General features: G+C 39.7%; 1 protein-coding gene across 1 annotated transcript; it reads left to right on the top strand.

The window, feature by feature from the left end:
• Nucleotides 1-211: 211 nt before the first annotated feature.
• Nucleotides 212-25443, top strand: LOC139136592 (zinc finger protein 493-like). The gene is made up of 3 exons (XM_070704354.1): nucleotides 212-303; nucleotides 18425-18569; nucleotides 21898-25443. Exon 3 carries the CDS (start codon nucleotides 21968-21970, stop codon nucleotides 24929-24931), a length of 2964 nt encoding a protein of 987 aa, XP_070560455.1. The 5' UTR covers nucleotides 212-303; nucleotides 18425-18569; nucleotides 21898-21967; the 3' UTR covers nucleotides 24932-25443.
• Nucleotides 25444-27044: the final 1601 nt, after the last annotated feature.

Raw genomic sequence — 27044 nt, 5'->3', positions numbered from 1 at the left:
ACGCTAGTCAACATGCGCCAAGCTTATAAATTTTGCTGAAAATTTGTGATATTTCATAATCTACGGAAAATTTTAGACTTTGTTCCAACGATATCATACATAAAACGCAAACAACCCAAATATGAACGATGTGTGGAGTTGCTTTCCCTTTACTAACTACGCCAAACGTTTCTAAAATTTCAATGAATGTGTGAAGCGCCCCCGGTGTTGACCCGACCTTCGTCGAAACCAAGTGCATATCAGGAAGTGAGTGTCGAGCTGTCCTTGTTCCGAAGTGGAAATATCGCGATTTCGATATCGAAGGTAAGTTTATTTCTTCCTTCATATTCACAAGTCTTCCATAAGACTTTCATGTTCACCAGAGGACCCTAGCCCTGTGTACAGGTCTGTGTGTTCCCGGCAGAACACGTCAAGGAGTGGCAGGGCTCGTTTTCGCAGCAAGGCTTATGGTTGATCATTTCAATCGTGCACAGTAGAGGTGATCTATTGTTCGATCAGCTGGTAGCTGTGCAGCATGCAGCGCAGTTCACATGCATGATAATAGGCCACTGCCCTTGCAATCACTTGTAAACGCAGTGATAATAGATAGCTACAACACATTGTAGCCTATGGGCTTTTGTTTGCCGTGTTGGCGATTCAGCCCCGACCGGTAGGGCTATTCCATAGAAAAGGTGGCAAGTTTGCACAGCACATCTGCTGAGCACAGAAACGGCCCGACTGGCAGCGAATCTTACCTCACAGAAATTTTACCAAAGACTTGCTTTCTGGTCATAAGCGATCCCAATGTTTTCAAATGGAACATGTTGAATTTAATAACCAATGCTCAGCCAAACATGTAGTTATTTCTTGAGTGCCGGCCAGTGACCCAATCTGATTTCAGATCCTTGCTGGAGCAATTAGCAAAACATGGTGCATGAAATGAGGAACATGCAAGCACACAGTTGCGTTGTACTGGTCTGGGTTTCCTCTGGTCAGCAGGTTATGTACTCAAAAATGAGAATGGTGTGCTAAAAAAATTCTCATTTTGAGAAAAATTTTCTGATGTAATAATTACCATAGATTTTTTTCCTCAATAATTAGGCCATCCCAATACACTCTAAATTTCACTGTATTTCTTGAATTGATCATAATTGATACAGTCAATTGAAACAAATAATACAAGTATGTTCATAAGTTTGAACTTGTGAAGTCAGATATCTTTATTTCCAGTGAAAATACTGAAATGTAAGACAGTGAAAGTAACAATACAGACCTGCATTTTTCAATATTTTGTACTGTGCAGCAATGTCCAGTCATATTCCGTAAATGACAATAAAATACCAGGTATTATGGCAAAAAATTAAGTTTGTTTCTCATCCTCGGTTGCTTACAAAAATGATGCTGTGACGTGCTTTTTAGCTACTATAGACTATAGTCTATAGAAGCTATTGGGATGGGTATCCGTCCGTCGTCAGTCTGTATATGTATGTATGTATGTATGTATGTATGTATGTATGTATGTATGTCCGTTTGTGAGGCGTCCGTCCACTCAAATATCTTGAGAACCGTAGTACTTACTGATTTGATATTTGTTGTGTAGATGAAAAATATGATTTTGAGAAACTTTTTTTTTTAATTTTTTGATATTGTTGAAAATAGGCAAACTAATGCCAAAAAAGGTGTTTTAGGTAAAAAATCTTCTTCTTCATAACCGCTGGTGTTATTTGGTATACAGGTCCCTAGGGATAACCTAACCTAGATTTGTTCAAATTGTGATGAAATATGCAAATTTGTATTTTTAAGGAATTTTTTTGTCATTTTTGGTCAAAATTTGACTTACATTGTATGTAATTCTTGTACTGTATAAACCCCATCAATTCACCCAGAAAAAAATAATTAATATGATTTAAATAATTAAATTAATTAGGAAATCATCGAAGCCAAAATAATTTTAGTGTGGAATTATCAGAACGTTCAACTTTTTTTGACAGTTCATAGTGAAATGCTTACCATCTTGGAGGATTAAAACATGTAAAGGCAACTTTCCTGAATCCCAACTTTGATATATTCTGAACCACCATTTATGTTATCTAAAAGAAATTGCTCATAATAGTTTGTCATGATAGGGTGGTCAAATAAATAGAGATAGAGAAAGTTCTAATTTCCATTTATGGTTGACTTGGTAAGGATAAAATAAGATTACTTTTTGAGGAAAAAAATAGAGTGGTCAATTAAAAGAGTGGTCAAAGTGATAGGGTTTTTATGGTAAAGCTGGGCTGTAAGATTCCTCATGTGCTATTTATAGCAATTATGCAATCTGTGTAAACAGTGCAATGAAAGTGTAACATGATTCCTTATAATGCTTTGATGACCTTGAACTTCTTAAGTTACAAACATTTGTCTCTTCAGTGTGCTTTCTCTGAGTAGGTACAGTCTCAACTTATTCAACAGAACTTACTTACAATGTTAATTTGAAAGTTAAAATGTGCTTGGTTAATAGGATGAAAATACAGATATAGATAACCAGCTGAAGATTCTTTATAACCTGACAGATATGCTGTTTTATTATGACGTAAATCTTGATTTAAGCAAGTCTTGTTTACTTTAATTAGAATGTAATGAACTCTCGTTTATTTGCTATTTATAAACTAATATAGTCTAATGAAATATGCAAATCTGTATTTTTACGGAATTTTTTTCCATGTTTGGTCAGGCCATCCTGAAATGAGCTATCAAAGATATCCACCTTCTTCATCAATACATGTGTCACAAAAGGTTATTCTCTACATAACACAGCAGAGCTCTGTCAACTGTTGAGTCGCTTTTTTTTTCAAAACCGCTGGTCAGACAGCTTTAATGTTTGGTTTACCTGTCCCTGGGATGACCTTAGTGAGATAATTTCATACAGTCAGGAAATACTTAATTTTGTATCCATGTCTGTAGTAGCTTCAGGGACTTTGGCCCTATGTTTATATCATATATTTAGGGGTTTTTGTGAGGTTTGATAGTTATGTACCGGTAAATTGGGTCATACACGTGACATATGTGGAATGCACCATAGTACAAAGTGCTGTGCTGGGTTGACGGATCATGGGGAAGCAAGACTGTCAATGATTGTACAAGAGAAGCATCAAAAAGACGATAATTCATATAAAATAAAAAGACACAAATGTAAACCAATCAATAATCATGGTTTGATTCCCTGGACAAAATAATGGGGACGTCAATATAGACAAGTTAGACCTAATATACTGTACATTACCAACACTCAATCCAACAACAAATAAAATGATTTTCAAAGTTAAATTAGACTCCCGAATATACACTCAGTGTGAGTTTATGGACGACCTCAGTTTTCAGACATTTAATGACATGCTGCAATGTTCGTTGTACTCACTTCGCTCTGTATTGATAGCGTATCACAAGTCATGCATCCGCATATTAAGTCAGGTGACGCTGCTGTCCGGTTGTGAGGTTATTTTTCTGTAGAAGCTATATCGGACTCTACAAACTTCGCGAAGTTAACACACCGTATGATACAAGATGTTGAAAGCAACACACAGAGACAGCCCATATCCGATATGTAAGCACCATACACATGCTAAATATAGAAACTATATCGAAATATAGTTGCGTCGTCCATGGATGTACATAACTAATTTATCACGAAATTTTTACAGTTTTCTAAACACATCAAAATTAAAATTCGGGGATTTGAAGTTTCAAAATATCAATATTTAGCCCCTATAATCACATTCCAAATACGATGTCCAATTACTGCGATAAGCAGTCCGATTACTATGCACTCAACATTGGGTCAAAAATTTGGCAACTTTGACCCCATAAATACCATATCCGTCCTGTTAACAGTTTTAGGATAAACACAATAAAGTTTTGAAAGGTGTGGTAATAAGATTTTGTACTGCTCGTCATTTATGAAACGGCTTTGAGCGAAATTCACTACCCTGTCTGAAAACTGTCACACTGAGTGCATCTAAAACCGCGTGCCGTCAATATTCAAATCATATTACTGAATGAGATTTGAGTTACGGAACTGGTATGACCATCTTTAAAATTATTTTCCAACTTCGATTTCATATGTAGGTAGCTCTCTATGACGTTCAAATCTGCTGCACAGGGACAACTTCATCTTGCTGAGCTCACGTAGTTCAAAACGGTAATCATGCTCTTTTTTGTGAAGTCTTCAGCACTTTTGCAGTTCGTGGCTCTTGGCAGCTGAACCTACACGATCTCTTTCTTTGTCTGATAATAATGCTAATACACCGGTAATGCCTTATTAAAGTTTCGGAGATTGGACCTCTTACCAGTTAGCTCATATTTGGTTTTGTATATAAATACCAAAAAGAGCTTATATCAGGGGTTTCATTAAGTTTTGAAGTAGGGGGCCAGAATGGAAAAGTACGCGGCTTGCAGCTGCCATGACCACAAAGAGGTCGTCGTTGGGGGAGAGTTCGGGAGGGGGGTGTTCCCCCTCCCGGCCGAAGGCCGGGAACCCTGAAAAATGAGCTAAAATTCACTTTTTACAGCTCGCAGTCACTTGAATTTCTAGTATTTTCAGGAGAATTGTCATTAGTGTTCCAGGGCAATTTGTGTTCATATCATAAAAGCCGTTTCCTGTGAGATTAGGCCTAAATATGATAATTCATAATTGAAAATGATAAAATGTGGTAATGTTGACGATATTTTGAACAAAGGAAACTGAAGTCTTTAGAGCCTCTATACTTTTAGGAGGTAAACTATGATAATTCACAATTATTAATGATATAAATTTGATATGTAGATGATATTATACTGTGTTACATCTGGATATGGCGATAGGGGATTCCCCCTCTGTTAAAATGTTGGCACCCCCAGTTTTTATTTGTTAAAGGGGACCACTCCCCCCGATGAAATGGTGCCAGTCACACCTTAGAGGTACAAGCAGAACACATGAACTGGTGAAATGCCCCCGAAATATTCTGGTAAAGAAAATCCCCCTTGTTGATGTCATCCTGGATGAAACACTCATATTTTAAGCACAGTAAATGAGAAACTTTTCATTAATGAATAATGTTATGCTTAAAATTAAGAACTATGATGTTTGGTATGGAAATCTGTAGATGAAGAACTTTTATACCACTGGGGAGGTAAAAAGGATAATTTATATAACAATAATGATAAAAAAATGACAATCATTACCATATTTCGCAAATAGAAACAAAGACCATCAAGGTGATTTGACTATATGGGTATGCAAAGTAAGAAGCTTGATATAGGATATGAAAATTTGTACGTTCAGAAACTCAGATTTGGATTTAAGCTGACGACCGTTTTTGAAGTGAATTTAGAGGTCTGATCGTATTGTAACCACTCTGGGCGACGTTCTTATTGGCGTGGATAGACCAAAGAGCAGTACATATCATACGCTTAGCTGGTTATATACCTTCACATTTAAGCCTGCCGCAGTGCAACGCACGTCGGCTTCCTAAAATTCGAACTGCAATCGGAAAGTTTTTTCGTGAGAAAAAAATCAGGTCATTGCCTTCGAAACAGTTTAAATCCACGTAATTATCCTTCTCTTGTTTCTTGGTCCACTTCAAAACAGAGGATCGTACAGCGAAGCCTGACCTTGCGATCGTTTCCGTCTTCATTTGTCTTCATTTTGAGTCGAGCTAACGACGGCCGACAGGTGAAGTATGCCCGTTTTCATTGGCGTATATAAAGGTCACCGCATATAGGAATCACCAATTCAGGTAGCCAATAGCATCGTCCGTTGCAATTCCGATTTTTATTGTGGCAGTATACCCAAGACCGTGCTCTATCGTAGTACAAGGCGATCGTAGTAGTCGCTCGTCTTCTAAATTTTGTTTCACATAAAAGCCGTTGAAAAGTTTGATTACACAGCTTGTGAAACCTGTGCGTATCATTTCAGAAGGTAAACAATATTTTAGCTATGAAAGAGTTCAAATTTCCGAAAAAGTAGCCGGCGAAATCGTGAGAGTAACCGGTCAATTTCGCCGGCTGCCGGCTCTTAATGAAACCCCTGTATATGATGAGTCAGTGGCGTCTGTATGTCTGTATATTTGTGGGTATGTATGTGCGGATGTACATGTATGTCCGTCACACACTAAGGCTCCCATACCGCCAGAGCTACTCAGTATTTAGTGTACAGGTAGATGCAGGGGTTGAGATAAGAATTTGTTCAAATGAACACATCAGTGTCAAAAATGTGCAAATGAGGTAAGAAAAAGTTAAATCCTGCAAATGTGCAGGAATAATGGCATGCCAGTAAGAAACAGGCCAACTCCACTGATCTTGAGTCATTTCCTGTCATTGTTTATGAACTGTTACATATGATCAGACCAGCTGCAACCATAGACAGTAGGGGGGGGGGGGGTGGGGGGGGAGACCGTCTATAGTCAAACTAAGAGGGGCTTGATTCTGCTATGCATGTTGCTAGAGTTGACCTCCAGTTCCTAAAGTTTCAGACCTTAAAATTACTTTTGTCATTCTTGTTTTTCTGGTTTAAATATTTCTTGTTGTTTTTCTGGTTGTACTGTGCAGAAATCATTGTCATAACATCAACATAGAATTTTCCTCCACTGAACAGATAGAAACAACATTTATTGTTGATCATGGTAACCCATACTGGTATATACCAATGCTGATCAAATTTTAGCGACACCGTATAATTGCGGTATTTTTAGCTCACATTTGGTATACCAATGTGAGGTAATCGTATAAGCTGAATCAGTTCATTTGCATCCGATTCGCATGTCTGTATGTATGTATGTATGTACTGTATGTATGTATGTATGTATGTATGTATGTGGACAGACATACATACAATGTATGTATGTCCGTCCACATCAAAAACACCTAAACCGCAGCACCTACTGTCTTAGTATTTAGTGTACCTAGGGGTGTAGGTGTGAATTTGTTCAAATTAACTTGTCAGTGTCAAAAATATGCAAATGAGGGGAAAAAAGGAAAAACCCTGCAAATTGCTAAAACTCTGTAACCGTTGGTTAGATAGGGTTGAAACTTGGTGTGCAGGTTCCTTTAGGTGTTCTAAATTAGGTGTTTAAAATTTGGGATGAAATTTGCATGTTTCTATTTTTGGGGTAATTTTTTCAGTTTTTAGTCAAAAAATGTTTTTCTCTGAAACCACTCATCTGATTGCTTTGAAAGTTGGTATACATGTTTCTCAGGATGACCTCAGTCAAGTGTATACAAATTGAATTGAAATTTTAATATTGGTAATTTTGGGGCAATTTTCCAAATTTTTGGTCAAAACTTTTTTATTGAAAAATTACTAATCTGATAGCTTTGGTATTTGGTAAACAGGTTCCTAAGGTTGATCAAAATCAGTTGAATGAATATCGTGAAGATATCTCAAATTTTGTATTTTTGCTGAATTTTTTGGTTACTTTTCTCATTTTAAGTAAAATTTCTTCTTCTCTGAAACCGCTAGCCCAATTGCTCTCAAATTTGGATTGGATGTTTGCAAGGGTGTTACCCTTCTAATTGTTGAAATTGCGACAAAATATTACTGTTTTGGAGCAATTTTTGTCATTTTTGTTTAAACAATCTTAAAAAATATTTACTTTTTAAAGCCCCTGAACAGACAGCTTTTACATTTGGTGTACAGATGTCCAGGGATGACGATAGTTAGATATGTGGAAATTGTCCTGAAATATACAAATTTGTATTTTTAAGACAATTTTGTTATTTTTGGTCAAGAAAACTTGTTCTCAAAATTACTTGTCTGATAGCTTTGTAATTTGCTACAAAAGTCCCGAGGGATGTTATTAGATAGATTTTCTGCTCAAAGTGTTGGGAAACCCCCAAATTTTTATATTTTAGGTAATTTTCTCAGTTAGTGACCTTAAATGACCTACACCAACCCAGGATATGTTGTGAGACAGTGTCAAAGGCTGTGAACATAATTTTGTCATATTTGGTACCAATTTATAGTAAAATTGGATCCAGACAATGCAGAGGTAAATTTTTTAATTGCAAACCAATTTTTGCAACTTTTGCATGTAAGACACACAAAAACTGATGAGAAATCTGGATCCAGGATAATTCCAGATGTCGTAATCACCCCCCATAGTGGAAGGCATTTTACTATCTGTAACTAATTTAAGTGCTGTTTACATTCAACAGTGATCTCCCCAGGATTTTCTGATAGAGTGGCGGCTAATTTGCATAACAATAGATGTAATTGTTATGGTAATGAGTTTCTATTGTTTACCAAAAATTATAGAGTGGCGGCCACCACTCTATAATAGCTCTGGGGAGAACACTGTTCAATGAAAGCTCTCATAGCATTAATTAAAACATCCCCAAGGTTGTAAATATATTTCCTGCCAGCTGGTCTTATGTAAACATGGTCTACCAAGGGGTGGAACATTTGATATTCAGGAGGGGGTAGGGTGTAGGAGATTGATGAGGTAGCATTACTTTTTACCAGATCCCTTGTACATGTTTTCCCCACTCTTTATTTTTTCCCCACTCTCCCATGTCTTCTTTTTATCAAGCCTTCTCTGGCTAATTTTTTTGTTGACATTTGCTTATGTATGTATCTGCTTGTCCCATTGCTATAGAAGTTGATATGCATGTTCCTCAAGATGACCTCCAGTGCCTAAGTTGCAGACCTTATTTGCTTTTGTCATTCTTGTTTTTCTGGTTTAAATATTTCTTGATTTTACCAATTCAAACTGAATTCTTCTTAAAGAACGAGCGACAGCGGAAACACAGCAGGTGTAACAAAAAAAAATCCGCAATACTAATTGCATCAAGTCATCAGTGTTTACATACATGTACATAATACCAATGCTATTGTTGAAAGCTACTAACATGACTCTCCGATAATAACTGTGTGTCATGCTAGTATATTGATGGCACAATACAGTGATCCAATTGGTCGAGATGTGAAAAACACCGTGGTATATTCGTGATATAACACAGTTAACACACATGAGCTTTCGACAATAGCAAAAATCCTTTTTTTTTGACATTCGGTGCCAGAATTTCAATATACAGGTACTGTTATGGTGTAATAGCAACAACTCAGTTTTGACCAGTTCACCTCATTCATATATATGCATTCATATTGCTCGTGCATATATGTGGGGAACTGGTCAAAATCTCGTGGTATACCATCGCTGGGTGTGCTTTATTGCTTTATTATATTGATCAACCTCTTAATAGCAGGCATTCAACTCACTTTGCATGGAATAAGTCTGTTTCAAAAACACATTTGTGGGTTACTGCTTAGGTAATGGCAACATTGTTCAGAATACAAAGAATTCACACACAGCTTTAAATTCTGTTCATCAGTGAATGTTACTGAAAGTCTGATATTAGTGATAATAGTCACGCCAGCGGCTTACTGACTACGCATGCACATATTCATAATATACTATGCGAGTAACCGGAGAGTACCCTACTTTCATGGGCGCCGCCATTTTTTTTTTGAGTACTCGTAAATAAACAAATATGAAACGTGCAAATTATTATTTTATAACATGCCATTTATAAAATATATCTCTTTTATTAGCCAGTCAGTGTTGTTATCCACCTTGTCGCTGGTACAAAAGATCGTTATTATCACGCATAAAAAATAGAAAAAGGGAGAAAACTGGTGCATATGAACAGGGGGGGGGCATACGCAAAGAATGCTGGGATTGAATTTTAGAAAAGCGCCCCTGTGTCAATAACTAGATTTAAAAATTGCCAGTTTTTAGACGGACCACTATAGTTTTCAGCTTGCAAGTGGATGGCGGGCAGTCAGGTTACCATTGCAATGATAATGATGGCATAATACGTCCCTTGTTCAACACAATAGGCTGTTATCATGGTAAAAATTGCCAATTTTTGTCCAACATTTTTACAGAATACAGAAAATCTATACCTGCACTGCTGCAGGGTTTGACGTCGTGTACGTACGGGAACTGCTCAGAGGGAAACTTGGCATAGTTGTCATACAAACGTATAGCAAGTAACAATTAATTCTATTTTTCAATACAAATAACATGCGCGACACCTAAGGCTGAGCCCTATATAATATTAACCCTTTTCCTGCCAAGTCGGTGAAAATCCGCTCGAAATTCGGTGTAGCCGGAATCTAAGCACTGGTGACCGTTATTCTACCAACCCGGTGGAAATCGGGCCCTTTTTGGGTACCCCCTTTCCTGCCAAGTCGACGGCACTACGTTTTGCTATCCCCTGTGCGTTTAGGGGTCATCCGAGGAGAGGTTTTCTGACAAGGAACGCCTTTTCCCCTCGAAATGGGTTCACAGGGAGTCGATAGACAGGGAAAGGTGCAGAAACCTGTCCGCCAGTCCCCCACACCCGAGGGGGGCTGGGTTTTTTTTACCACTTTTTAGCGGACTTGGCAGGATAGCATGGTGACGTTTTCTGGCGGAGTTGGACGTACTTAGCTGCTTGGCACTATAGAGATTGCTGCCGAACTTGACCAACTCGGCAATGCTAATCTAGAAGGCTACCTCTTGCAAACAACTTGGCAGATGGTGCCGATGGTGCGAGACGAAAGTCACTTATTCAGTTGTGCGTGACTGAAAATGAGAACGTATTTTTGACGAGACGGCTCGACTTGTTCCTCCGATGGAACGGATATGAACGACTCGGAAATACCATTACAAACTGGTGTCCGACGTACTAAGCTGGGCTTCAGCTCTGCAAGTTCAAGCCAGGCAACGTCCTTCACCGCCTTGGCCGTGCCATTCAATGGACGTAGCTTTGGATTTTTTATTTATTCCATCGTCCGAAGTATTGGCTCTGGTTTGCAGGCAAACGTATCCTCTTGCCGACGCATTAGTAACTATGTACGCTGTTTGCGTACAGAGAATTCAAAAGGGGACATAAGGTCAATGCTACGGGGATACTGCCTGCACTTAGCAGGGACTGCTTTTGTTATGCAAACCAGCTAGCAGTACAATATGGCTGCCAGGCATGTGGACACGTCGATGGCTAGAACAATGGAAGCATATTGCGTTGCACCCGTGCATCGCAAAAGTGAACTGAAGACTTGGGTGTAGTGACTGGTTATCACTGGTTAGCTGCAGCCCAAGCCATGTCGGTACAAACCCGTACCTGACTGAGGACCACTCGATTAAGTCGGTAATGAACGGTAACACTTGTAAACCAACTCCCAACTGAGCTGGCTTAACTACGTGGAGCTGTGCTTCAATGGCTCAGCCATGTCGTAAATACAACAGCAAAAACGTAGTTTTTGTGCTACACTACCAAGTCGTTGAAGGTACGTATTCAATTGACCCTACCCTGGGGAAACAGGACAGGTTTGCCAGTGCTGCTGCACCCCTAGCACGACCCTCAGGGTCTCAGACTAACAGACGAGTGAGGTGATGTTTGTGCCTAGTGCGTAATACTGAAGGAGTTTATTTCCGAAAAGATAAACATGAAATGGCAATAAAATGACGCACTCCCAGGGGCAAACAAAGCCGGTGACCTCAATTTTTTTCTGCAGTAACCCTTTAGCTCCTTCCCCTGTCTACGGGCATGTAGAAATTATCGAAGTCTAACATGTATAAGTACGGCTAAAACTACCCTGAAAATGGGCGATTTCTGCCAAAATGCCTGGCAGGATAGCGTGCAGGAGAGCCAATCTTTTGCAGGCACATATTATGGGGCGGTTTTCTACTGACTTGGCAGGATAACGGACAAGGACGCTCGGCAGGAAAAGGGTTAACGTTGTAGAGTAGAAATGTGTGACAACGCACTTGATCCACCATTGCCTAGAGTCTGACTCAGCTACCATAAGGCACAAGACCACAAATTTACTTCCGGGTTCATTACCCACAAAGAAAGTGGGGGGTAAAAAAGTGCCAATAAATGGCAATGGGGAGTGCCAGATATGGTGTGGTGCCATGAAAACATCAGGGAATTATGGTGTCGTGAATGTGAAATTATCCAGGTCATCTCAATGGCAGTGCATTGTGGTTCACTGTCTGTCATACATGGTGAATCACAATACAGTAAGTCTGTCAAAACAGACCTGGACTTTTCACATTGATGCCATAATTCCCTCTGTATCAGAGCAGGACACCTTTCATTGGAATCACGCCATATCAACAACAACGGACAGTTTTGCAAAGCCAAGAAGCAGTGCTTAGCAGAGGTAATTGTAGGACGCGCCATTGCGCAATTTGCGCAAAAAAATCTCGAATGGCCCTCATTTCTACCTTTGATGCGCCACTAAGGGCGCAACATTTTATGAATGGGTCGGTCGATCACGCAGAGTTCACTTAGTTCATACATATACGTAGCTCCCCGAAGGTCATTACCTCAGTCATAGTGTGCCATGTAAAACGATTCAGTTACCCTTCGACCTTTGCCCACTATGGCATATATGGTGGTGCATAGGAAGCTGGGTAGAAAGGACTGATGTAGGGGTAATGGTGTATTGAAGCCGTGCGCATGTGGTACGATCGATGAATGTAAACAATGGCTCCGGCCGCCGCGTTATCGTGAAAAGCTAGTCGCCGCTCAGATTTTTAACGCCAGTACTACGGTATATAATGGTTGCTGAACCCAGGATGATCGAGCAGTCCCTTAAATTGAAGCGTTTGCACCTCTATCGTCCATACCAGCGAAACGTTGAAGACTGCAAGGAAAGCATTCATGCTTGGCCGGCCAGATGATCGTTTTGAAGAGCAACACAGTTTAGGTCGGACATACCTCGTTTTCCACAGTAGCCAGGTCTATGCATAGAACAACACCGCTGTGTAAAACCCTTTGGTCAGAACCAATGATCGTAAATTTGCTAATACATACAAGTTATGTTTAAAAGTTGATGTATCAATCACTTTATGTAGGTCGTACGGGTTACACTCTCGTGTTGTATCAGTGTGATAATTGTCGTCGACCAGTGCAAATCGGGGGTCACTCGAAGAAAGCCTACTGGGTGCGCTAAGCTTTGATCATGATCGTTTCCACAGTCAAAATCACAGTCCATAGTAATTTGTACAGTTGTTAAAGTCCGACATCAATAATTCATCACATAAGTTACGTAAACAATTGAATCAAACCAAACGGTTAGTTTGCTGCTGCCATTGTTGGGCATGTTGCGTACGTACGGGGCACAACTTTGCTGAAGGCTTCGTTGGTTACAGGTGGCCCGATCTCTAGTATTCTCCTTTTCTTGACTTGATAGACTATAGTATTTTCAGCAGAAAATTCAAGGGTTTTATATGTGTGATCATGACGGCCCCCGATTTTCTAAAATGGCCCCCTTGGGACGGGAGTAGGGGCCCAGAGTGGCCCCTTGTTTTTATGTCCTAGAATGAACACTGGCTTAGGCCACAGAATTTATGCTTCATGCAGGCTGATACTGACACTTCTCAAAAGGTACTTTTTATTGTTTTGATTGTCATGGTCTTCCACAGTTTATCATATTGTTTGTTGATACACTTGGATCTTGTCAGGTCAGGTTTTTTCAGGTCTTGTCTGTCTTCAAGTTGCCTTGTCAGGTCAGGTCAGATCCGGTCAGGTCAGGTCAGGTCAATTTCATTCATAACTGACTGCATACACATCTGTGTTCTTCAGTTTAGCAATATGTTATTTTTATCTCTCCCTCAATTTCAGGGTAGAGACAGACACAGCATATTCAAGCATTTCAAATTACAGAAATTACAGCAAGTACTACAAAATTTCCTGAACTTTGAATCACTCCACTCTAAAAACCCGAGGAAAAATCTCAATAAGCCAAAGGTGTGAGGAAAAAATTCTCAGGAAAAGTGCAAGTCAACAGCCACAGTTTGATTCCCTAATTGCATTTCATAATGTTTGTAAAGTTTTCATGCATATATGTTTGCACTACACATACTAACCCTAACCTCCGAAATCTTGATTTCAATTGCCTCTGTTTAGGGAGGAGGTCATTTTCAAACAGGAGGTACCTCGCGCGGATTCCGGGGTATCCGCTCATACGTTTACCTCGGTGATTACCGCACCTCAGGTGCCGTGAATATTCATGACGAACTCATTACCGCAGGCTGGAGTTGGGCCATTCACACCTTTTTTTTAGTCCATTTTGCTCTAATGATCGAGGTATCTCCGCGGCATTAAAACGTCCGCGGTAAGTCCGCGGGAATTAAAAAGCTGGGAGGGGTGACGGCTGTGCTGCAGTTTACGAAAATCAACCTGATTTTTTTTCTTACTTTGCGCGATAGTTGGAGGGACGTGCTGGTTATTTTTAGCCGCAGACGTTCAACACTCGTCGAAGGGTCTCAAATTTCAAAACAAAAGATCAAAGGTCAAAGGGTTGAAAACTTGTAGCAATTTTACTGCCATCTATACATTTTCGCCAACAAATTACTATCGTAACTGATCATATATTACCCACCACATTTCACGGAAATGCTCAATAAAATGTTAAATAAAATTTTCAATAAAATATTAACTGAAGCAAAACAATGGATTGAAGCTCTGTATTCAAGATTTTACAGAACAAGGTAGGTATGCTCCAGGTTTTAAATGTTGAGCAAACAGAAAAATGTGTTTTACAAAAATAACCTTGAAATGTTTTCATTTTCTAATCGGAAATTAGTGTTTTTTACGTTGTTTGCATTGTAGTTTTCCAAGTATGATTGAGAAATTTAACATACCTGCTAGCGTGACTGACTGCCTTGAAATTTATTTACGAATCTGGTCGAGAGCAAGTCAAATAATTTACTGATTCTATGCATAAAATTTGACAAGCTCTGCAAAATGCCGCAGTGGCAAACTGATCAAAATCATGATCGCTCATGCTGTAATGCTGCCAGCTGACTGATGTCAACAGTAGACAAACATGTTTATTACGTATCCTTTGCCTATGACAAGTATTTAACGTCAGTTTTCAGGGTAATGCCATTATTAGGGCAAAATTCGAACGCTGACATGCTCCCGATTTCTACATTTGCGGAATTTCCGAAGGTTTCAAGCAATTTAAGGGCTTTTCTGTGTCCGATCTCCCTGAACTTGCATTTGATTTCATCATGTTGAATAACGCTTCACCGTCTATGTAGTGATTTATTTTCGATGTCTTTCTCCGTCTGCTCCTGGTCGTTTCTGAATCCTATGTGCGTTTTTTTTTTTAGATTCCCTCGCAAATACGCTCCGATACATATTTATTCTGTCTGAAATAGTGGGCCCGAACACGGCTTTCTAGACTATCTTACGACCAAAGGAAGTGTATTGTTTGCACGCTTCCTCTCGATCAGACATAAGGCAAGCTAAATATTCTGATAACAACGGAACGGGACTTGTTTTAGTTGATATATTACGACAAACGGTGACGAAATTTGAAGTATCAACGAAGGGTGCCGCACAACCATCGCAACATGCTGCCGACGCGTCTCACTGAACAACAATAACGCCCTGGCACTTGCTGCGAAACCGAGCCCTGCCACTCCTTGACATGTTCTTTTGGGAGTACCCGAGTGGCAAAGGCTACGGATTCGCAGCAACCCTGGCACGAACAGTTCAGACAATGCAATCGCGATATCGGTGAACCTGTTGCTATCAGCGTAGTACTAGTACCGCGATCAGCGAAAGTGTATACTGGGAATCGCTCTCGAGGTCAACCGGTAACCTTGCTTTCCCGACTACAGTCCGAATTATTCCGACGTTCACGTCGGGTATAGCTTACCGTAGGACTAACGATACGCCCACGAATAGCCGACCATTTCCGAATGAAGCCGACGTTTGTTTCGCTCAAACACGGAAGAGAAAGTCGACGTGTCTTTGGAAAATCGGAAAGAAAGAACCGAAAACTCTCATTCATCAGATCGTACGCTGTTTGACGGACCCACGCGTCCGCTAAAAAGGGAGAGTGGCGCACTGAGTGTGGAAGTCAATAAAGTTGCTTCAACACATTTGATAATATTTGACAAACTGTTAACGATGTTATAGGTGTGACCGGCGTTTATCCCGCTTTGAACAAAAAACAAATGAAAGTGTTACATTGCCAAACAATAAATACGCTGAAGAAGACAGGCCACCTGACAACGCCGGGGGGGGGGGGGGGAGGTAGTCGGCTGAACGCAAAGATGATAATCATTGTAGGGTTTCATTCATTTTTTTCTGAGGAATGATGCTGAAGCATTCACAGTATTTTGACTGTCATGAAGGCAGTATCCAAAGACTCGGGGCGTTTAAACAGAATGTAGGCTACAATTGATTAATTGAGTCTATTCAACGTATGTTGCTACTAAACACTGGCAATGCACTAATGCAGACTTCGTGCGTAGTATTGTAGACATCAGTGATACAAATTAGTGTTGCAGGGTTGACGAGTTCAACGCCCTCTCCGCAGTCAGTCTCACGTTCAACAGAGAAAAGTCGATTTCACATGTCCCCTGATGACGCAGTGCCTCGCGAGGGCCGTGTTTTGAACTAGAAAAAAAGACAGAGTTGAAACCGACCGCCACAACGAGCCAGCATCACCAGATGTTGAACCGGTTATAACGCGGCCCAAATTCCAGTTAAACTTACCGAATAAACGAGACAAGAACTTGTCTAATTTAAAAGCAAACTGCAAAAAGTGGGCAGGTTTTCGCGAAGCTCGACGGCAAAATCTATGAGGAAACATATCCACGGTTTAATAGTTCAGCCATGTATCTGATAAGTTAAAAAAATGACGTCGCTACCATAACAGTACAGCACTACAACATTTAATAATTACACTACCGTCAAATAACATCAACAGATAGTCAAAATAACCAATATTTGTCGCGATATTTTCGGATCTTATGACCAACCAGAGGAGATCTGGGGTTGTCCTGTCTTGACCTCGGAATTGCAGCGGAAATATTTCCAAAACCCGATGTCACCGTCACACGTAGTCAAAAACCGTCTGCTCGCATCTAGTCTCGTGCCAAATAAAATATGTCGCTAAGTTTCGATGAAGTTTAAGCTGCGAAATTGCCATTTTAACATTTGTTGTAGATCGCGGCTGATCCGGATATCGGTGGTTTTCTCTCTCTCTCTATGTTGCAAGTGCAACACATCGGCATCGTGAAGCAACACACAGAGCACCTACGGTTTATTTGACGGGATCACAGAAAACTGATTACATTATTACTTCGAGTGGCATCTAAATACAACCCCGTGAATCTTTGAATAACATCGGGATGTGTAGAAACATAACAGATCGAACGGGATCGGGATCGGGAACCTGAGTTGTCGGATCGAAGTAACGTACATTCAAAGTTCAAAGTTCGTGCATGTCGTTTTTTTTTATACCACGTCGCACGCTCCCGATTCTGAGAAATTTTCTTGGGACCATACTTCTATCACAACATGTTCCTCGCCACCCAAACAAGCTTCTGTGTTCAGTGTCAAATTTTTGAAAGGGAAAAGATAGCTCCGATCTCGGGGTTCAAATAAATAACCAATGTTTGTCTACCTTGTTTATAACATAGTAAGTTGGTAAGCTTATGCATTACTAAAACCATGACGTAAAGTTTCGCACTGGGGAAAATTTTTAACGTAAGCTGTAGAGTTTTATTATTGCTTCAGAACTTCAATATTGTTCAACAAATAGACCTTTAGCTGTAAGAAAGAAAACATACTTACATTACCAGCATTTTTACGTCAAGTTATACCATGGTCTCTTTCTGTTCAACATCACGTTTCTTTGTGATCAGTGATGTCAGTTTTATTTTAGAAATATGATCAACTGCCCGATGTTACAGTCGGGAAATAGTACAGTTTTAAAACTGCGAGCATCTTTCCAATCGGCGTACACATTATTGGTGGAACCGAAAATATTACATTAAAGACTTCCGCATGCTCTTGGATCACCATATCTGTACATGCAATGCTACATTGTTGCAGAAGTTTTTTGCACATTTTTGTGTGCGTGTTTGTTGCAGTTTTCTAGGTCACTTCGACAGACAGTACGCATTGAAAAGTCCCGAGCGCGATTTCTAATTTAAGAACGCGTTTTAGGAAGTGCCAGATGACCGTTTTAGGATCCCAGGAGGACATGCAATCTGATTCGTTCAACAATAGACACTAATGTCACTCAACCTAAATTGCGGTCGACCTCTTCAGACCCCGGTAAAAGCCATTACTGATATGACAAGTTGAACACTGTCAGATGACCGTGTGCGAGTCCTTGCTCCTTCGCTGGACTTGTCACACATCGGCGTTACTGTCGGCAAGATCAGAAGACTACGTCACAAGCTTAAATGACGTGCCAAACGGTGCGGTTTTCCGCGGGACAATTTATGCATGCGAACTCATTAAAAGGCGCTAACTGCTTTACCTCATGTCCCGGCAGGGTAAGAGGGACACCGCGGACTCCGCGCGAGGTACCGCTTGTTTGAAAATGACCTCCTCCCTTTTATACATAGACTGTGTATTTTATACCCCCTTAAAATATTCTTTTTCTTTTTGCATCGCCTTCAAGGTAGCAGAAGCTTGTCCACCCTTGGTAACAGGACATCTAATTCCCTCCAGCTTTTTGTGAGTGGAGTCCGAAAATTCATTATTGACACGATGTACTGCTGAAGCCACTGGTGCTGTTGCATTGCGAGAGAAATTCACATTCTTAGGTAAGGAACTACTGATGCCCCTATTCACAGCTTCACATTTTAGAGTATTTGTCCCAAATTTAAGTTTTTCAATGCTTTCTTTGCTTGATTTAATCCCGAGGACATCCCTTAAAAGCGCCTCTTCGTTTGAATTCATGTTCAGTTTTTCAAGTCCATAGGGAGACAAATGTACCTGAAAATCGCATCAGCTTTGCCGACAGTGGTATGATTTAGCTGAAATGTGTTGAGTTATTAGACCCATCTCGTATATATCAAAGGGGCTTAAATTTTGCAAATCACCAATAAGGACACTATTTTGACCTCAAGCTCAAAATTTTTGTGGACTGCATGAAATTTTGACAAGTGCACAAGCTAAGCCTGATCGTTTGCCTGTCAATTGGATTTGGGTCACTGAATGTTCTAAAGTTGGAAAATTTAGCCACAGTCCCTCCACACACTTGTTTGGAAACCCCTGGGTCCCTATTGTTACGATGCGCCTTATGGTTTGATAAGATGTCTTTGTTTGTAATTGTAGGGCTTCATTTCAGTTTGAATACAATCAACCCCCACAAGAAAATAAACACCATTTTGTGAAAGTTTCAGGCACAATTTAGACTTGGAGCACGCATTGGAATGCAGGCGAAATCAAAACAACAAAACTAAGTGACCAATCTCTCCAACACCTAATGGATTGTTCATTTTTTGAAATGGTTGACGCAGGCTTCACATATATCAGTTGCTCTTGGTAACAAATGTTCGATATAAAAATGCAACAAAAATGGGTATGAAATACAGATGCCAAACCATAATTCATACAATTCCTAATCTGGTACTTCACACATTAAAACAATACACGTTTCCAAACCGGTGTGTGGAGGAACTATGATTTAGCTCAATGCTACCATGGTTGCCTATTAGGAATGGTCTTGAGCACTAAGCACTAGCTTGTATGTTTGATGCTTAATCCTTTTCCTGCCAAGTCCATATTTCACCATCAGGTCAAGATGGTTAAAATTAATGTAACACAACATATTCCATATGGTGTATTTTAACATAATACTGTAAATTTGAAGGCTGTTGAAAACATAAATACTGTAAACTTGATTTTTTTTTGGACTAAAGATGCTATAACATACCAAGCCAAGCGGGCAAAAATATGTCATTTTTGGGCTCAATACCGCTTTTTACTGACTTGGCTGATGGGGAAGCAATAGTCTTAATACTGTCTGGCAGGAAAAGAGTTAAAAGAAATACTTTTGTCTCTCAAACCCAAGTAATTCTTGGATGACACCACTAATGCACTGTGATAATGCTGCAACTACTGTCCCAGTATGTTCACTCTCATTAAGCATTGTTCCTCAACACAGCCACTATATACAGCTTCTTATCACTGAAATATGCCAGCTTGCCAAGCTGGGGTGCATCAGCAAGGGCACACCAATGGTTTTCCCCTTCAGCAGATTAAATATCAATTATGTAATGTGACACATACTGTGACATGTTATCTAGTGTTTCCATTACTTCAGAGGAACACTACCTTTCCTTTTAGGCAAACTTTCAGATAGATTAAGAAGACACTTTTACTCTTTTTAGTCCCCACGGACACCGTCCGGGGGGGACTTATAGGTTTGGTCATGTCCGTGCGTGCGTCCGTCCGTGCGTGCGTGCGTCCGTCCGTGCGTCCGTCCGTCCGTCCGTCCGTTCACGCAGATATCTCTGAGATGCCTGGAGCGATTTCATTCAAACTTGATAGAAGGATTACTTCATATGGCATACAGATGCACGTCAATTTGTTTTGTGATACGATCCAATATGGCCGCCAGGCGGCCATTTTATTACGATTTTTTCATGTACAGAGCCATAACTCAGGCATGTTCCAACCGATTTTATTCAAAGTTGGTACAAGGACATTGACCAATGTCATACAGATGCACGTCAATTTGTTTTGTGATACAATCCAATATGGCCGCCAGGCGGCCATTTTATTACGATTTTTTCATGTACAGAGCCATTACTCAGGCATGTTTCGACGGATTTTATTCAGAGTTGGTACAAGGGCATTGACCAATGTCATAGATATGCACATCAATTTGTTTTGTGATACGATCCAATATGGCCGCCAGGCGGCCATTTTATTACGATTTTTTTCATGTACAGAGCCATTACTCAGGCATGTTTTGACCGATTTTATTCAGAGTTGGTACAAGGACATTGACCAATGTCGTAGATATGCACATCAATTTGTTTTGTGATACGATTCAATATGGCCGCCAGGTGGCCATTTTATTATGATTTTTTCATGTACAGCCATAACTCAGGCACGTTTCAACCGATTTTATTCAAAGTTGGTACAAGCTTATTGACAAATGTCATAGCTGTGCACGGCAATTTGTTTTGTGATACGATCCAATATGGCCGCTGTGCGGCCATTTTATTACGATTTTTCATGTACAGAGCCATAACTCAGGCATATCTCAACCGATTTTATTCAAAGTTGGTACAAGGACATTGACCTATGTCATACATATGCACGTCAATCTGTTTTGTGATACGATCCAATATGGCCGCCAGGCGGCCATTTTATTACGATTTTTTCATGTACAGAGCCATTTCTCAGGCATATCCGCATGTTTTGACCAATTTTATTCAAAGTTGGTACAAGGACATCGACCAATGTCATAGCTATGCACATCAATTTGTTTTGTGATGCGATCCAATATGGCCGCTGTGCGACCATTTTGTTACGATTTTTTTCATGTCCTGAACCATAACTCAGACATGTATCAAGCGAATTCATTCAAAAGTATTTTTATCACAGACCTAATGAAGAGGACTCTATCCTCTTTGAGGACCTGTAATCAAAGTACCGATTAACAAGTGGGGACTGTGTCATCAACGATGACTTGTTAAATGCAAAGGTTTCTTAGAAAGGTTTCTAGTACGTCCATAAAGATATCCTATAAGCTATAATGTTATTTTAAGATTTTTAGCTCCCATGTACATGTATGCCATATGTACACTTGTATATATATGCCAAGAGAAGCTATTCTTATAAGTTAGAATGGGGTATGTGTAAGTTTGTATGTACATGTCTATCTGTATTTCTGGCTGTCTGTCTTTCTATGTGTCTGTCTGTATGTATATATGTATGTATGTATGTATGTATGTATGTATGTATGTATGTATGTATTTTTATGATTATTATTATTATCATGTTCCTGAAAGATGTGATTTCTTCTACCAGGTTGATGATGATAAAAATGAAGTAAGACATCCATTATGCATGTTGAGGTCAGTTCGTATCAGGCCTATTCAGTTATGACCGTCTTTTATTTTCTTGAATCAACAGATATCAAAAGTAGCAAGTCCTCACTGTTGAAGATTAAGTAAAGATTGCAACTCAGGAAGACTACATCAACATGGCAACTCAGGAGCTACATCTTGATTTGCAGGATTCAGATTATCTGGGTACTCAAGCAAGTTGTCCTGACATCAAAAACTTTCATGTCCGTGTTTGTTCAGAGAACAATGACTGCATTAATCCCGGAGACTTGAGTGGCAGAAGCGGTCGAGACAAATATGGCGTTCCAAGAAATCAAACTGGAAATCTTTCCGTCAAAGTTAAGGAAGAGGAAGATGTAAGAAGTGATATTCCACAAGCTGGTGTTACTGGAAACTCTTCTATGACAAACAAAAGCAATAGTGAAGGCAACCTGAATGCAAAAAGTGATACAAATTCAGATTTTCAAACAAAATCAGAACTTGTTGGAGTAAATCTAGGACATGAGTCCATGATGAAAGTTTATGAGCACATTTCAAGATTTTCCCATCAAAAAGCTTCTGACTTTGAGTTTAAGATTGATGGAGGAGAAACATCAGAGAGTATTCCTCAGTGTGTGAATGATGGCTTTGGAATCCAAACTGGAAAATGCATGGATTTGCTCAATGTCAAGGTAAAGGAAGAGGCAGCTGTAACAAATAATAAGTGGAATGTTGTAGAATGTGCTCTGCACAATAAAACCCAAAAGGAAAGTAATCCATGTAAGTGTGTGAATGTTAAGACAGACTTCACTCTTATGGAAAGGGAGACGGGTGTAAGGCAAGATGTTCATGAATATCAGTCCATGATTGCAAATAGTCACAGCATCGCTTGTCGCAAAGCAGATGCCAGTGTTCCTAAAATGTTGATACGGGAAAATCCCCCTGAAGACCAGGGCAACACCAGAAATGATGTTCACAGTGACACTTGCAGTAGGCACTGGAAAGAAAATCCACAGATTTTTCCCATCGCTCTCAATCAAATTAGAATCAAGCTCCCAATAACAGAGGAGATTCAGCAGCAGCTTCACCAGAAATGTTTGCAGGAGCAGAGGGAAGGAAATCGGACGGTTGGAGGAGAGATGGAGCAGAAGAAAGGAAATCAGACGCATGGAGAAAAGATGGAAGAAGAGAATGAAATCAAATCACAGTCATACATGTATGGCTGCCAAAGGAAAAGTGATCCAAACAAAGTGCTTCACCAGGAAGAGCGCCCAACATACGCATGCAGACAGTGTGACAAGGTCTTCTTGACATATGGTGGACGTACCAGACATGAAGAACTCCATTTGGCCTTGACATTCAAATGTGACATGTGTAGTTCAACTTTTAAGAAGCAGAACTACTTGAGGGACCACATCATGAGAGTACATCGTCAAAAAGACCTTGAATGCGAAATATGTGGGAAAGTTTATGGATACAAGAAAGCCCTCAAGCTGCACTTGAGTACATGTACACTCAGAAAACAAGCGACTGAAGTTCATAGCTTTGAACAGGGCAAGACCTTTGGAGTCCACTTGCATCAGCTGAAAGACCATATAAAGAGAACCCATGATGTTGAAAGACTACAGAAATCCAATGTGTCCAGCGAGTCTCTTACAACCGGATCAGTGCCGGAACAGCATACGGAGAGTCATCAAGAACTAACTAGTCATGAGTGTGACGTTTGCCACAAGAGTTATAAATCCATGGACATTCTAAGGACACACAAATTGCTTCACAAGGAAGAGCGCCCAACATACCCATGCAGACAGTGTGACAAGGTCTTCTTGACATATGGTGGACGTACCAGACATGAAGAACTCCATTTGGCCTTGACATTCAAATGTGACATGTGTAGTTCAACTTTTAAGAAGCAGAACTACTTGAGGGACCACATCATGAGAGTACATCGTCAAAAAGACCTTGAATGCGAAATATGTGGGAAAGTTTATGGATACAAGAAAGCCCTCAAGCTGCACATGAGTACATGTATACTCAGAAAACAAGTGACTGAAGTTCATAGCTTTGAACAGGGCAAGACCTTTGGAGTCAACTTGCATCAGCTGAAAGACCGTATAAAGAGAACCCATGATGTTGAAAGACTACAGAAATCCAATGTGTCCAGCGAGTCTCTGCCAACCGGATCAGTGCCGGAACAGCATACGGAGAGTCATCAAGAACTAACTAGTTATGAGTGTGACGTTTGCCACAAGAGTTATAAATCCATGGACATTCTAAGGACACACAAATTGCTTCACCAGGAAGAGCGCCCAACATACGCATGCAGACAGTGTGACAAGGTCTTCTTGACATATGGTGGACGTACCAGACATAAAGAACTGCATTTGGCCTTGACATTCAAATGTGACATGTGTAGTTTAACTTTTAAGAAGCAGAAGTACTTGAGAAACCACATTGAGAGAATACATGTGCATCATCAAAAGGACCACCAATGCAAAATATGTGGGAAAGTTTTTGGATACCAGAAAACCCTCAAGCGGCACATGAATATACACACACAGCTACCAGTTAATGCCGTAAATGAACAGAGTGGCAAGGCATTCGAAGATCAAAAAAGTTTGCACAATCACATGCTTAGTCATTCAGATGAAAGGCCCTACCAATGTCGATATTGTGAAAAGACTTACAAAAGTGCTTATAATTGTGATAAGCATATGGCAACTGTTCACAACAATCCAAAGCCAAACTGTTGCAGATATTGTTTACAACGTTTCTCAAGCAAGAACTCACTTCTTCTTCATGTTGAAGCAGTTCATTCTGAAAGCCCCATTACTATTTGTGCCCACTGTGGAAGGTGTTTCACTACAGAAGTGGCTCTGAAGCACCATCAAGGATCCCAAATATGTCGTGACTCCATTCTCTGTGAGCAGTGTGGAAAGATTGTGTCAAAACAGTCTATTAAGAAACATCTCAAGTCTCACAAAAATTCAGATAAAAAAGATACAGACAACACGAATCAGACAGGTCTTTATGTTTGTGCCATTTGCAAGAAATCGTTGAAGAGCAAAATAGCTAGAAGGTATCACATGAGGGTACATTTATCTGAAGACATTAATGTGTAAAGAATCATGTTCTCCTCCAGATTGTGTTCAAATTGTGATCAAGTCAGCAATATAATTATATGCAAGAAATATTTTGTCAGTTTTATGAAATTCTTCAGTGAAATATCACTTGAAATTCTATCTTTCCTTTTGCACAGAAATTTAGTACATATCAACAGGTTTATTTGGAAATTTTCATGTAGCTGTGTTTTAGTTATGACGGAAGAATCGCAGTAGATCTTCTTGTAAAAACGTTCAAGTACTGTCAAATTGTTGTACTTTCCTGAAAGCATTCGTGTGAAGTTGTTTTTAAACTCTATCACATTGCCAACAGTTAGACTCAAAGATTGCAGGTCTTTCTCTTTGTTAGCAATAGAATGCTGTCAGTAAGTTAAGATTTCTTTCAGCCTTCTTGTAAATTTCTTGAAACCAATTAGGGTTTCATGATTGCATTCACAAAATATATGTACAGTAGAGAAACATCCAGCTCTTTGAAAACACTGGATGCATGTCCTACAGTCATGACTTCAAAATGTGTATATTTGTGTCATAATTGTTTGATATGAAGTGTAATGGTTATGAACAATTTAAGGTAGTATGCTCCTCAAAAGTAAAAGTCTTAAACTTTCCTCAAGGAATCTTTCAACCATTGTCTTGCAAAATGAAAAAGTATAAATCGGGGGTCACCGTTCAAGTTGTGTTGCTAGAGAAATGAATTACCCAAGATATGCTGATATATGAAATTCAAAATGGCCGCCATCTCTTAAGCTTATGGAGAAAAATAAAATTTTTGATTTACTAAAAACTAAGACTCTGAAAGTTTTTCTTCGTCCAAGGACTTGAAATGAGCGCCCTCAAGTGGTAGATCAGAAAAGAACTGAAAAAGTTTGAAAGTCCAAATATCTGTCCCTAAGGCACAAGTTGAGCAGAATGTAGCATATACTATTAATGGTGTATCTTCAATTCAGTTGCCATTGTATGTATAGAAGATGACATGACAGATCATTGTCAGGTCTAGTACTCAGTGTGATTAACCTGTGAAATAAAACTAAGCATTTTTAACCAAGACCCTAACCCTCCCAAAGTCAGATTTATGGTAATACGGTCTGTATGACTGGGTTTCTTTGGTTGTGAGCCATGTGCATTCCCCAATGCCACATATATAATAGATACCAGTCATAATCTGTGTTACATTTTATTCAGGTAGTATGTGCCTCAAAAGTGAAAAACTTAAACTTTTAGTTATACTTTCCTGAATGAAACTTACAACCATTCTCTTATAAAATCAAAAATAAAATCAGGGGTCACCGTGCAAAGTTTGAAACTAGGGAATTAATTTACTGAACATTTTGCAAGATTTGAAATTCAAAACGGCAGCCATTCCTGTGTAAACTCTATAGGGGAGAGATTAAATTGTGGATTTTCGAAAAACCAAGACACTGGAAGTTTTCCTTTCTCTAATCGCTTTTAAAATGAGCCCCCACGAGTGATAGATCAGAAAAGAATTGTAGAAATTAGCGACTCTCTGTCCCCAAGGTGCATTTTAGAGTACAAGGCTGTTGGTTGAAGTAACCTTGGTTAGTGTATAAATACATCCCAAATGTTGTAGGATATGACTATCTAACAATTTGAAGTTTGTGATAATTTTGACTATTTCACAGCAATGGTTTGTCTCAAACCCATTGTTATTGATTGTGATGGAGTTACTGTTCACAGAGAATGGGTGTGAACAGTTTGACAAGGCATTGTGGGTATTGGCATGAAGCATGCAGTTTTTGTCAGTCCACAGTCACCTTGTGTTTATTGAATAGATCACTACACTTAAGATCTGATGCAAGCATGCTTCAGTGCAGGACACGACATAATGTGCTCACTGAGCAAAGGGGGGGGGGGGGGGGGGATGGACAAGACCATTACATGTTGGGGTGGTTTTGCAAAGGATGCTCAGCAATTTTTTTATGATCCGTGATTCAACATATTGTCATTGCCGTTGTCAGCAAATATCACTTTTAACAGATAATAGTTATAAATATCTTTTCTAAAATCAACACGGCTGCAAAAAAGGTTTTATACCATGTTTCGCAGATGTTATTTATTTTGTACCTCCCAAGCATCTTCCAATAGTGAATGACAT

This window comes from Ptychodera flava, chromosome 7 (genome assembly GCF_041260155.1).
Source record: "Ptychodera flava strain L36383 chromosome 7, AS_Pfla_20210202, whole genome shotgun sequence".
Taxonomy (NCBI): Eukaryota; Metazoa; Hemichordata; class Enteropneusta; family Ptychoderidae; genus Ptychodera; species Ptychodera flava.
Note: the sequence above shows the minus strand (reverse complement) of the source record. Positions and strands in the feature narration are given on the sequence as shown.